Genomic DNA, 14,472 nt, shown 5'->3' on the forward strand with positions numbered 1-14,472 from the left:
ACCCCCACAGAGGGTCACCGGGGGGCCTCAGGCATGTGGGCACGGTGGAGGCAGCAGGGGTCTGACTGCCCAAACCTACTCCCCGTAGGCGAAATCCCAGCAGGACAAGCGCCTCTGGGTTCTGCACCTGAAGAGGCTGATCCTGGAGAACCACGCGGCCAAGATTCCAGCCAAGGTAAGAGCGCAAGGTCAAGGAAGTAGTAACTGCAAAAGTGGCCCAGTCCTTGCCGGCGGCCTCAGGGCAAGAAACGCTCAGGTTGGAAAGAAAGACCAGTGAGAGGGCGGATGAGGACGGCTCAGGGGTGTCAGAGGCCAGGGACGCTGTCGTGATGGGTGCTTGTCTCTTGGGGACTTGAAAGAAGAAAAAGTAGGGGGAAAACCGGTCAGGAAGCATCTAGAGGAGTGACAGCTGTGGAGGAAGAGGCGTGTTCCAGAATGCACCGGGCACTTTTGGGGAAGGACGAGCGCACACTCTTCCTGCTGGACAAGCTGCTGCTCATCACCAAGATGCAGCTTGGCTGGGAAGGAGGTTCCAGGTGCTGGGGGGAGGCTGTGGACTGCTTGTGCCGCGGGATGAAGCAGCGGAGGTGTAAGGCAGGTGTGTGGGAAGAGACCCATTCAGCTCAGTTCTGTGCAGCTAAAGAAAGGAGGGACGAGGCCTACGATCTCACTCTCGGAGGAGGAGGAACGCTTCTGTTGGGTGGGGGAAATGAAAAGAAACCCTGGCTGAGAGAGCAGCATAAACCAACATGGAGAGGAGTGAAGGGCCGGGCACCTGGGTTCCTGGTGCCTGGGCAGGAGGACATGGGGTGGGAACGGAGGCCATCGGCAGGGAGTGGGGCATGGGAGGCCATGGGTACACACAGCGTGGGGTCTGGATGCAGGGTGTGGAGAAACGACTGCTGGTTTTGGATGCAGAGGATGGGGACCGTGTGACACGTAAGTTACAGGAGTGAGATTGGAGGCTGGAGGAGAGTGAGTCCAACACCGTCCTCTGGAAGAGAGATGAGGACCCCAGGGCCATGGCAAGAGAGGGAGCAGGAGGAGGACAGGCCACCGAGGCAAAGGGAGCACAGCAGTGTCCACGAGGCATCAGGGGGAGGCAGGGTGGGGCTGAGGGCGAGGGCTGTGGGTTCCCAGACAGGCTGCCGAGGGGGCAGGAGCAGGTTAGATGGGAGTGAGAGCAGGTGAGCCGCACCGCTGTGCCCCATGCTGGGCGGGGCCAGCTGCAGGTGGAAATTCAGGTTCTGGGAGCTGAGGATCAGGAGGCCCCTTCCCTAGAGACAGTAATTGAAGCCCTAAGCGTTGACAGGAGGACCCACAAGTATGTGCCAAGGGAAGGAAACGCTTGGGAAGCCCCAACACCCCTGGGAACTGCAGTGGGGAGGACGGTCGGGGAAGAGCCCAGGGGGCAACGAGAGAATCCCGGGAAGGGAGCCGTGCTCACCAAATCAGGCAGGGACCTTGGCAAGCAGGAGCTGATGAACCATCCCAGCTGCTGTGAGGATGGGAAAGGGCGATTTCAGATGCGGCGGCTGAGACATGAGGACAGATGGCTCTGAGTGAGAGAGAAAGGACAGGAGGACCAGGCTGCAGGTGGACTTTCCTTTAGGGATGTTCAGAGAAGGGGAAAGGTGGTTGTCTGGGGAGAGGTGAGATCGGGGTGGATTATCCATGTGCATGGTGAAGTGGGCCATGACCAGCAGGGAGGAGCAAGGTGACGCAGAAAGTGGGGTCGCCGTCCGCAGAGCAGGAGGGCCAAGATCCCTGAGAAGGGACAGAGTCTCCCTCGCCCTCCGTCTGCTCTGAAAAGGTATCAGGTCCTCGGGGCTGGCAGCAGTGATGCTGCGCTCAGGAAATGACTGTCACAGGTGTGGCCTTGGACGTGAGCCTGAGTCTTCCCAGGACGTTGGGAGACACAGGGCGCCCAGGCAGCGAGGAGGCTGCGTTGTCTTCGTGGTGAGTCGGGGGGGCGCTGCTGGCAGCCAGGTGCCCTCGCTGGGCCCCACCTGTCGTCTGCCGGTCTCCTGGGAAAATCACAACTGCTCAGGAGAGTCTGAAAGGCACCGGCAGACGATGACAAAGCGACCCCCCTCATCTCACAGTCCTCTTCCTGCCCAGTGTGTGTGCGTTCCTGGCTCTGACCCTTTTTGTGCGGACACGGTTAATACAGATGCAACGCCCAGCCTTGGCGAATCTGTGGATTGTTTCTCAGCTACAACTCATTGAGTGCACGTGCACTGTGCCACGTGCTTTATGTTCTCACTTCGGGAAAACACCTTGTGAGACTGGTCTTCCTCTTCCCGTTGTAGAGAAATGACAATCACAGACAGGGACACTAAGTAAATTGCCCGCGTTCATACGAGTGTGCGACCAAACCCCGATTCAAACCTACTTCTCTCTGGTCCAAAAGGTATCCAGGCCAAACTGACCCCACAGACAAAAAACACCCCTTCTATATGCTTTATCCACTATGCTGCTGTAATAATTTTCTATCTCTTTTTTAAGCAGGACTAAGTTGAACTTTTCACATCTTTCATCAATATGATTTCGGGTTCTTTTTTTAGAAAGGGTTTATTTAATAAATATAAATTTCAGAGGTACAGCTTTTGGAATATAGTGGTTCTTCCTCCCATATCTGCCCTCCCACCCCCACTCCTGTCCCACCTCCTACTCATTCTCCCATCCCACTCTTCATTAAGAGTCATTTTTAATTATCGTTATATACAGATCAACTTAGTATATACTAAGTAAAGATTTCAACCGTTTGCACCCACACAGACACACAAAGAATAAAGAATTGTTTGAAGACGAGTTTTGCTGTTAATTCTCATAGCACAACTCATTAAGGACAGAGGTCCTACGTGGGGAGCAAGTGCACAGTGACTCCTGTTATTGATTTAACAACTGACACTCTTATTCATGACATCAGTGACCACCCAAGGCTCTTGTCATGAGATGCCAAGGCTATGGAAGCCTTTTGAGTTCACCAATTCCGATCTTATTTAGACAAGGTCATAGTCAAAGTGGAAGTTCTCTCCTCCCTTCAGAGAAAGGTACCTCCTTCTTTGATGACCCGTTCCTTCCACTGGGGTCTCACTCACAGAGATCTTTCCATGTAAACAATTTTTTACCACAGTGTCATCAAGATGATTTCTTAAAGCTTTCAAAACATATTCCTATGAAATAAAATAAATGCATAGTGGGAAATTTTAAGCATCAAAAAAAGCGTCACCAGTCACAGCATGTCAACACAGCTGTTGGAAATGTAGTTGGTTCCACCCAACCGCTTCCTAGTCACTTAAATTAATGATGGTCCTTGGCTGACACCTACTGGAAATTCTTGGGAACAGCAATTTTTTAAAAAAATAAATGTCCAATCTTACAGGAAAAAAATACCAAGTTCTTGATGTCAGAGGTTACAGATAGCAGGGAATCTTTTGAAAATAGCCATGTTTCCCACCATGTATATTCTTATAAATTAATTGAGAGTAAAAGTGAAAGTATTTTTGCATTTTCTAATATTAACACGGTTCTGTAAATGTTCTTAGAAACAGCCAACAAGTATGCTTGAAATTAACTAACTGGTAATGATCTCAGATCCTGTGCAGTTGGAAGTCTTACAGTGTAACAAAGGTGTAAGCATTTATTTTCTCTAAAGTCAGCTGACTGTCCCCTTGTCCTTTAAAACTATGTATGATTGCCACTTAATCTAAAATTACTTGTAAAGATAATTTTAGATAGTGTTGGTAGGTTAAGTTACAGTACCACTGAAAGATGAAAATGACATTAAAGAGACAAGAAGGGCTACCTACACTAATTTTTCTCTTCCTGTAATCCTGAGGAAAGTGGTTCATGTTAAGGCAGTTAACTTACCCTGTTGTGTCCCTCGAAACCTTAGTAACTTAGGGCAACAATCCCAACAGCCAGCCCGGAGTGCCAGCTTCGGCAGATGGAGTTTGGGTGGGGAGAAGTAGAAGGTGTAGGGAACAGGGGTCAGGTGGTGTCAGGTACCGCCCCTTAGGAGGGCAGAGAGCAACTGCCAATCATTTGGTCCTAGGAGCACTGCTGGAAGGCAGGTGTCACTGTCCCATCATGCAGCTGAGGAAGCACACCCCAAGGTGTGACAGCCCCCACCTGAGCAAGGGCCTGAGCCCTGCAGAGCTCTGGCCCCACACGGGAGCTCTTCCTCCCCACTCTGGGAGACTCCAGCACACCCAGAAGGGGATGAGAGGTGCAGGGGACATGGGGACACAGACAGCTGATGGTGGCCGGTTGCATTCAGGAGGAAGATGGCAGTGAGAGGAGATATCCAGCATCCTGGTCACAGCCAGCCCTCCATGTCTGAGGGCTCCACACCTGCCGTCAGCCAAGCTCAGATGAAAAATATCTGGGGAAAAAGCTGCGTCCGTGCCGAACGCCTACAGACGTTTTCCTTGTGGTTGTTTCCCAAACAACCGAATAGCGACCCTTGACCTGGCATGTGCTTTGTATGGGCAGCTGGAGGTCAGCTGGAGCAGGGGTAAAGCAAGCAAGAGATGTGTGCATCAGTGCAAAGATCGCGCCGTTACCTCTAAGGGACTTAACACACAGGATGCTTCTGGAACCAGTCCCCCACGGTGCCCAGTGACATGGCGCAGGGGCTGGTGGTAGGGATGCCAGGCTCCACGCCTTGAGCTTTTGGCTCAGTGGACCGGGGTTGGGCAGCAGGAATCTGTATGTTGTAAATAACTGCCCATCCGATGCTGGTGATGAGCCAAGCTTGGGAACCAGCCTGCTCCCTCCCTCCCTTTCCTCAGTTGGGCATCTGTTGTGTGGCCTCGACTGTCCACTTGAGGGCGCTCTCATCTGGTTGCCTCTCCTGCCGAAAAGAAATAAGATTGAGCTATTTAAAGCTTTGTAAAGATCTATTTACTCAAGTGGAATAAGATCTGTGTTAGGATTAGTAGCTTAAAGAAGAAAATGAAATCATTGCAATGACACCTACCCTCTCTCTTTTGCAGGCAAAGCAAGCCATCCTTGAAATGGATGCCATTCGTAAGTGTTGCTTCCTTGACACAACTTGGAATTTTATTGTGTGCCTGTGACTATCACATCTTCCATAGTAAAGTTTATTTAAAAAGTCAATGGGGGGCCCGTGCCGTGGCTCACTTGGTTAATTCTCTGCCTGCAACACCAGCATCCCATATAGGCGCCGGGTTCTAGTCTCAGTTGCTCCTCTTCCAGTCCAGCTCTCTGCTGTGGCCTGGGAAGGCAGTTGAGGATGGCCCAAGCGCTTGGGCCCTGCACCCACCAGAAGGTGGGAGGAAGCACCTGCCTCCTGGCTTCAGATCGGCACAGCTCTGGCTGTGGCGGCCATTTGGGGGGGGTGAACCAACAAAAGGAAGATCTTTCTCTCTGTCTCTCTCTCTCACTGTCTAACTCTGTCAAATTTAAAAAAAAAAAAAGAAGAAGTCAATGGTAAGAGAATAACAGCTTTAATAAATAGGACAGGCAACGTAAGCCCTTCCTAGCACAGTGCCCGGTTTTACAGTGGTTCTCCCTAGGGTGGCTCTGAAGCACTTAATGGCAGCCACGTGTTCTTCTTGGTTTTAGATTTAGTTATTATTTATTTTTTTGTTTGTTTGAAAGGCAGAGGAACAGAGAGGTAGGGAGAGACAGAGAGCGATCTTCCATCTACCGGTTGACTCTCAAAATGTCCACCGGGCCGGGCCAAAGCCAGGAGCCTGGAACTCCATCCGGGTCTCCCGTGTGGGTGCAGGGGCCCCACTACCTGGGCCATCTTCCGCCTTCCCAGGCACATTAGCAGGGAGCTTGATTGGAAGCAGAGCGGCTGGGACTGGAAGCAGTAGTTGGATACGGGATGCCGGCGTCGCAGGCGGCGACTTTACCCACTGCGCCACAACTCCAGCCCCAGTGCACCTTACCTCTGAAGAATCCCTCCCAAAGTGCAAGCACTGACTCCCTTCCCTCCAGCCAGCCGCCTGCTAAGTGTGCAGGGCAGGAAGAGACCTGGGCCAGGTAGAAACATGAGCGCGGCCACGGCACAGGCTGGGGACAGGCACCGTGCTCCTCTGAGCGTGCCCAGCCGTGTTCAGCAGAACGCGCTGTAGGATCTTGTCCAAGGACACTCTGCAGCGAGGGTGAGGGTGAGGGTGTGGGTGTGTGCCCCTTGCATGGGAGGAGGGGAGTCGCACAAGCCAGCCACTCTGGTGCCTCCTCCCTTCCACGCCAAATAGCTTGCTTATTCCCAGGCTCTGGGCTGGCGCTTGGATGCAGGAAGATTCCAGCAATGCCCAGCACGGCCTCAAGCCACTGGTGGGAGCAGCACACATTTCTGCCAGACATGTGCACTGACCACCTCTGCCGGGCCTTGAGTTCAGACTGGGCTCAGTGAGTAGGAGAGGCCCGGCCAGGGGACCAAGTGGCCTCATTTCTGGTCCTGTCGCTGACACGGGGCAAGTGTACGTGGCCTGGTCACGCTCAGAGCCCTCTCTCTGACGGTCACCGCTTCCCCGAACCTGAGGCGCTCTGGCTTATGGCTGTGTCCTAAGATTATTCCCCTCAAACTCCAGGACGCACATGGTCACGAAGTCGGCTTCCAAACCTCAGAACCAGACCAGAGTTTCCTCACCCAAGGTGTGTGTGTTCCTTAGTTTGGGTGGGAAAACACGAAGTCGATGAAATTAAGTGAAAATTCCTTTTCTGCTCAGAGAAGCCAAAGCTCTCATGAAATGCTCAACGTAGCAACGTCTCAGAAAATATTAGAGTCACAGGGTCAGCGCTGTGGCGCCGTGGGTTAACTCGCTGCCCGCGGCATTGGCATCCCATGTGGGCGCTGGTTCCAGCCCCGGCCACTCCAGCATCCTATCCGTCTCCCTGCTAATGGCCTGGAAAAGCAGCAGAGGGTGGCCCAAGTGCTTGGGTCCCTGCACCCATGTGGGAGACCCGGATGGAGTTCCTGGCTCCTGGCTTCAACCTGACCCAGCCCTGGCTGTTGTGGTCATTTGGGGAGTGGACCAGTGGATGGAAGCCCTCTCTCTCTTATATCTCCCCCCCCCCCCCCGACTCCCCGCCCCACTCCTGCCTTTAAATAAATAGAGAAGATAAAAGTCAGGGCACCAGCACAGGACAGGGACAGCCACGGGGACAGGAAGGGAGCTCAGTGTCTGGAAAGCCAGCTGGTGATTGACAGCACTTCCTGTCCTGAGGCCCTCGGGAGGGGAGGGTGGCACGGTTACTCCCCTGGAGCCAACAGAAAGGCCCGAGCTACACGTTCAGTGAGGGGCAACTTGAATCCACGTGTGATGAAAAGGAATGAACTGGACACGTAAAACAGCAGAAGGCACGGTCGGTGGGCAAGGCCCCGCTACCTCCCCTCACTGTGCCCACCCTTGTCCTGCAGACCACCCTGGCTTCTGCTACAGCCGGGACGGGGAGACCAGAGCCTCCTGTGCTGCTAAGGATGGTGCTGCCCCCTATCGGCTGAGAAGGAAATCTGGTAAGTAGGGTGCCGGGGTTCAAGTTCAATCCCACCAGAGGCTTCGTAGCCAAGACCCCTTGTAGGCTGATAGGTGTCTTCTGTCGGCTTTTGAGCTCACGGTGGGTTTGCAGTCAGCTGAGATGGCTCGACCTTGGGGCTGTCAGGCCTGTGTCCTAAGACTCTCACCTGAGCGCGTCACGTCTCAGGACAGAGAAACACAGCAGTCAGCCACCTGGGCTGTGTTCAGCAGCTTTCTGTCGGCTGCAGATGCTTAACCCCACTTGCCGTTGATGACACATGCTGCCAGTGACCCACACAGAGGACTATTCAAGCCTGGCATCCCGACACTGCACTCCAGGAAGGCTTCTCTCAGCCCTTGGGTTTTGGTTCTAATTGAGTCAGAATTTATTGAGCACTTACTTTAGACCTGAAGGCTAGGAACATAAGGGTAAGTGATACAGGTGATTCTGGCCTGCAAGGAACTCGCGGTGGGAAAGACAAAAAGATGGGAGTGAATCCAGTCTGTGTGACGGAGCTGGCAAAGGTGGGAGATGGCAGAAAGAGTGGAGAGACAGACGGAGGGCGGCCTCATCCTCTAAAGAGGAAGCATCACAGAGTCAGGGGTCGGTACCACTGATGGACTGCACACTGAGGAGACAGACGGGGCAGGAAGGGCACATGCAAAGGCCCTGAGACCTGAGCCAGCGCATCATAGGGCAGACAGCTACTGCCAGTCATTCAGCCTGCCTGGAACCTGGAGACAGATGGTTGAGGGGTTGGGCAAGGTGCAGTGGAAAGAGAAGTGGCTAGATGTGCTTCTAGGATCTTGGTCATGAAGACCTAGCAAGCCAGCCATAGGGTTTGACCTGGATCCCGCAAGCTATGGAAGGGTGTGAAGCAATGAGCCGTGAGAATATTGTAGAGAATGAGCTCCGGCTCCACGTGGAGGAGGAAGTGAGCAGGAGGGAGGCTGTCGTGCCGGTCTGGAGTGAGATGATGAAGGCTCACACCGAAACAGTGGTAACTGCAGTAGCGCATGCCCGGGACTCCACAGTACTGTGATGTCGAACCGGGAGGGATTTGGAAGGATGCTCTGATCACAAACTTGGAAGGGTGACATCCGTGCTAATGACAGGAGGCGCAGATGAGGGAGTGGGTTCCCCGGAAAACGGTGGGCTAAGATGGACACTTGCGGAGTAAGCCTTGGAACAGGCATCTGGCGTGGAATATGGACCTATCGGGGCAGTTAAGCTAAGGAAGCTGCTTCCCGGTGGTGGAATTGGTAGAGTAGGAGTCTGGTTTTCTGTGATGTGACTCCTGAAGGCACAACTTCACAGTGATCCTGCTGTTTTGACAGCATTCCAAGTGTCTCCACGCAGCTGGGGATTTAGGTAAATTTGGTAGAAAATTTCTAGTGTTCAATGAATCTGTCAATAAGCCAATTATTCCTTGTAGAGAAAAGATCTTTGATGTGATTTACCAAGTGATACTTTATTTTTTTTCTCCCAGAGCCTTCTTCAAGATCACATAAAGTTTTGAAGACCAGTGGTAAGTCCTAAAATATGTGTTGTTCTCTCATTCCTGTTGCTCTCCACTAAAGCAAACCATGCACAAAAATAAATACTAGACAAACGGACAGATTTCATGATTGGGTTACACAAAGATTAACTTCTTTTTTTTTTTTAACTTTTTTTTTTGACCGGCAGAGTGGATAGTGAGAGAGAGAGACAGAGCGAAAGGTCTTCCTTTTTGCCATTGGTTCACCCTCCAATGGCCGCTGAGGACGGTGCATCTCGCTGATCCAAAGCCAGGAGCCAGGTGCTTCTCCTGGTCTCCCATGCAGGTGTAGGGCCCAAGCACTTGGGCCATCCTCCACTGCCTTCCCGGGCCATAGCAGAGAGCTGGCCTGGAAGAGGGGCAACCGGGATAGAATCCAGCGCCTCAACCGGGACTAGAACCCGGGTGCCGGCGCTGCAAGGCGGAGGATTAGCCTGTTAAGCCATGGCACCGGCCAAAAATTAACTTCTACAAGTAAAAGTATCTCATAAAATGTAAAGCCTACTGACGTAAATATTTGCAAAATATGTGACAGGCATAGAGATTAACTACCCTAACATATAAAGAAATCTCATATCAAAAGAAGAGAAACAAAGATCTCTTTATAAAAAAGGCTATAATTGGGCAACTGCATAGAGAAACACAATTTGGCAATAAAATTTTTAAATGATTACTTGTGTTATTAGTCAGAAAAAGCACATATTTAAATGAAATAAATGACAGGGGAAAAACTATAGCCTGGCCAAAAGACAAGAGAAAAGTCGGCATCACAAAACTGTTGGTGGGGATGTGGATTTTACGGTGCTTTGGGATCAAAACTTGGCAATGCCCATTTGAATTTAAAATGTGTATTTGTGTTTGACCCAACAGTTTCACCTGCATGGAGATCTTCATCCATGTGTGGACAGATCCATGTGGGTGTTGGTCTTTGTAGCACTTGTAATGGGATACCGTGTGAAATGCTGGCCCAGGGGGAATTGGTTAAAGCAATTGTGTACATCTATGCACACAATGGAATAGCCTATAGTTGTTGAATGACAGGCATCTCTTTCTATTAAGAGTAGCCTCATATATTCAACAGGAAGCATTACTTTTATGTTGCATCTTTATTTTAAAACAAAAACATAATTGTGTTAGGTTGGAGACAGTGCAGGATCTGAAAATATGGGTACCCCTGGGGTGGGATTTGTGGGGAGGGAATTACTTTATATGCTCCTGAAATTAAACAGCTTTTACAAGAGAGACACCTGTAATCTCTCAGGGTGTCTAGAAGAATGTGGCTGTGTAAACTTCTCCCCACAATTCCACTTGTAACACTCCTTTGCACACTGCAAATGCCACTGACTTCTTGATAAAGGCTGTTTTCTTTCAGTTAAAACCAATAAGATATCTAAGCAGGTGCCACGGCTCACTAGGCTAATCCTCTGCCTGCGGCACCGGCACACCAGGTTCTAGTCCCGGTTGGGGCACCGGATTCTGTCCCAGTCGCCCCTCTTCCAGGCCAGCTCTCTGCTGTGGCCTGGGAGTGCAGTGGACGATGGCCCAGGTGCTTGGGCCCTACACCTGCATGGGAGACCAGGAGAAGCACCTGGCTCTTGCCTTCAGATCAGTGTGATGCGCCGGCCGCAGCGGCCATTGGAGGGTGAACCAACGGCAAAGGAAGACCTTTCTCTCTGTCTCTCTCTCTCTCACTGTCCACTCTGCCTGTCAAAAAAAAAAAAAAGAAAAAAAATCTAAAAACCCAGAGAAGCTAGCCTAATTATTCTGATCTTTGTGGTTTTCATGGCCTGGGGCATGTGTGTTATTTTAGGTGGCACATCGGGGGTTTTTTGAGAGTTTTAGAAACTTATAAACACGACATGCCTCATTGTTCAGGAATTCAGGGAGGCAGCTGACCCTTGGATGCATAGGAAGAGAACACATGAGGGGACTTTTAAAAGTCCGTGGACAATGGAATTAAAGAACAAATTTATTTTGGTACAAAAAATTTTGAAATCCATGCATAGTTGTTGCACAATATGCATTATCCCAGGAACTTTCTGAAGATCCCTTGTATAACGGAGAATAATCAAGGAACATATTTGGAAAGTAGATCTAGGGGCCCGTAAGTCACTGGGCTTAGTTACTTATTATTTATTGTCCAGCTATTATTTGTTTATAAATCCTCTAAAAACACGAGTGCTTGCCTATAGATACATTTTTCTCAACCTTGAAAACAAACTTTTCTTTTTCAGAAACAGCCCAAGATATCCAAAAGGTAAGTCCTATCCCATTTCTGTATGTTTATAATCACCCCTTCATAAGTGCCTTTTTCTTACATGGCTCATCCCTACCCTGTATTCCAAATATGAACAGTTATTGTACATTTGGAAAATTCCATGTTTAGGAAGAGTGCTTACCTTTTGAATTACTTACATTTCCCTTGAGAGAGGACTCATCCATACCAACCTCCTCCTTCACCCCATTCCTCTCTTAGACCAAAGGGCACTGTTTCTTCATTGGCACTGTAGGAACTGTGACCTTACCTGAAGGTGCATGATACCAGCATGCTACTAGCCATCTAGGGATCTAACCCATTGGGCCTCCACCAGCGTGAGCCCAAGGCCCTTGCCTTCTGAGTGTAGCTCCCTTTTTGAAGCTTTGGCCTTCAAGGGCAAGGATGAGAGCTTCCTTCTCAGAATCCAGTCCTACTGCTGGGTCAGAGGTGTGATGGTGTGAGGAAATGAAACCTGGCTGTGTCAAGCTTTGCTTTTTTCTTCCCTGAGAAAAAATTAGGAGAAATAATAAGAATGATGTATCCTATTGGAAGGCGTATATCCAAATTTATGACCTATGAAGAGTTGGCTTTGAATCTTACCTGAGTGGTTTGGCCACTATGGGTACTGATCAATCTGCATATTTTTTTTATTAAACTTTTATTTAATGAATATAAATTTCCAAAGTATAGCTTGTGGGTTACAATGGCTTCCCCCCTCCCATAACTTCCCTCCCGCCCGCAACCCTCCCCCCTCCCGCTCCCTTTCCCCTTCCATTCATGTAAAGATTCATTTTCAATTCTCTTTGTATACAGAAGATCAATTTAGTATATATTAGGTAAAGGTTTCAACATTTTGCCCATATAGCAACATCGAGTGAAAAAACTACCATTGGATTACTAATTATAGCATTAAATAGCAATGTACAGCACATTAAAGACAGAGATCCTACATAATCACGTCTTGGAAAACTGACCATGATTTCCTGTTTTATGGTCTATATAAATAAGGATGTGGCTATGCAAAATCTCTTGCTACAATTCCATTTGCCTTATAGCTCATGCAATCCTGTTGATCAAAGCTATATCTTTGAGTTAAAACCAATAAAACATCTGAATATCAATATATCTTATCTTTATATGATTACTATGGCCTGGAGCATATGCATTTTTTTTTCAGATAATAATACTTTTGTTTGGAGGCTTTTAAAACTTAACATTAAGGGAGTCACTGTCCTAAGGTGCACCATGCTATTTTGATTTTTTAAGCTGCTCTGTTGTCATGATTGGGCTAAATGCAGAATGCACCTGCCCTTTAGGCATCCTAACCATCGAGGAGTTCTAGACATACGATCTCCAGAGTTTCTGGGAACATCCCACAACAGTGCTCACCTGAGTCTGTGTGGGGACCAACTAAGCCTTGTAAAATCTGGAGGCAAGAAGGAAATAAAACACCGATGTGGTCTTTCTAGTGGTTAAAAAAAAAAAATTCACCTCCTAACAGTAGAGGGCTGAATGTGTACCAAGGAGAGCTGTGAATAGTTTACAATGGAAATATTCCTTGATAATACCTTAATATTCTCCCTGAATACATACCCTGAGCCTGTGTGTGTGTGCTGTGGTGTGTGTGTGTAGCAGAAGGTAAACTCATGTATAAGATGTCAATTAAGACATGGATTCAAGGGGCTGGCATTGTGGTGCATCGGGTTGGGCTACCACCTGCGACATCAGCATCCTGTATAGGCACCAGTTTGTGTCCCAGCTGCTCCACTTCCTATCCAGTCCCCTGCCAATGGCCTGGGAAAAGCAGCAGAGGATGGCCAAAGTGTTTGGGCCCCTGCCACCCACATGGGAGACCTGGATGAAGCTCCTGGCTTCAGCCTGGCCCAGTGCTGGCCATTGCAGCCATCTGGGGAATGAACCAGCAGATGGAAGGTGTCTGTTGTGTGTGTGTCCCTCTCTTCAAATAAATAATTTTTTTTATAAAGTGCTTAGAGTAGTACTTGTCACCAAGCAAGTGCCCCAAAATGATATAAATTATCATAGTATTAAATTATCCTAGTATTAAATAGCTATGGTGCAGAGAATATGGAAAAACATGAAAACGTTCACCATGGCTCTGGACAAATGCAGATCTCTAAAATACCTGCTCCTGTTTTGTGACCAATCTTAGGCTGATTATTCCTTAACCTAAGAACCTCTTCTGTTTCTCCTGATAACTTATATGATGTAAATGTTCAGCTTTCAAAGTGCTGCTGTCTTCATCTCAATTATAATGATCTTCAAATATGCTTCAGTATTAACAATTCAGGTTTCCTGATTTTCTGTACATCCAAGAACTTTCTGGGCTGAAAGATCTTAAGACTACTTTGACTACTGTGAGAAATACATCATTTTGTTACACTTACAAAGTGCCTGTCGTAATTTAACTAGTTGATTTAACTTGTTTTGCAGGTGCAGGGATCCAAGCTCTTAGGCCATCCTCTCCTGCTTTCCCCGGTGCATCAGCAGGCAGCTGGATCAGAAGCAGAGATGAGGTCAGCACTGTGGTGCAGTAGGTTAATCCTCTGCCTGCAGTGCTGACATCCCATATGGGTGCCGGTTCTAGTCCTGGCTGCTCCTCTTCCAATCCAGCTCTCTGCTATGGCCTGGGAAAGCAGCAGAAGATGGCCCAAGTCCTTGGGTCCCTGCACCCACGTGGGAGACCCAGAGGAAGCTCCTGGCTCCTGGCTTCAGATCCACTGAGCTCCGGCTGTTGTGGCCATCTGGCAAATGAATCAGCGGGTGGAAGACCTTTCTCTCTGTCTCTTTCTCTCACTGTCTGTAACTCTACCTCTCAAATAAATAAATCAATCTTAAAAAAAAAAAAAAAAAAAAGCAGAGCTGCCAGGATTTGAACTGGTGCTCCCATATGGGATCTGGCATTATAGGCAGCAGCCTAACCCACAGTGCCACAACACTGGCCTGGTTGTCTATATTTTTATAAACATTATACCAGTGCAGTCAGAATAAGGTGAAAAGGAAAAGATACTAACAGGTGGGAAACATGTATATAAAAGCAATAAGTATTATATGTTAATATATGTGTGTGAAAAAAACAAAAGATTAAATGACTATAGAATGAATTTTTTTAAGTTTGAATAGAAAATAATGTGTAGGATGAAATATTATCCCTACC

General features: G+C 48.9%; 1 protein-coding gene across 1 annotated transcript in view; it reads left to right on the forward strand.

Annotated features, from left to right (window-relative positions):
• The window catches only part of PLEKHG1 (pleckstrin homology and RhoGEF domain containing G1), a 168,566-nt gene that overhangs the window by 142,086 nt on the left and 12,008 nt on the right, over positions 1-14,472 (forward strand). The window contains exons 10-14 of the mRNA XM_062186924.1: positions 89-175; positions 5,004-5,037; positions 7,406-7,501; positions 8,993-9,031; positions 11,275-11,297. Of these exons, the coding sequence (XP_062042908.1) occupies positions 89-175; positions 5,004-5,037; positions 7,406-7,501; positions 8,993-9,031; positions 11,275-11,297 (279 nt within the window). The remainder of the gene's footprint in view (positions 1-88; positions 176-5,003; positions 5,038-7,405; positions 7,502-8,992; positions 9,032-11,274; positions 11,298-14,472) is intronic.

This window comes from Lepus europaeus, chromosome 3 (genome assembly GCF_033115175.1).
Source record: "Lepus europaeus isolate LE1 chromosome 3, mLepTim1.pri, whole genome shotgun sequence".
NCBI classification, from domain to species: Eukaryota; Metazoa; Chordata; class Mammalia; order Lagomorpha; family Leporidae; genus Lepus; species Lepus europaeus.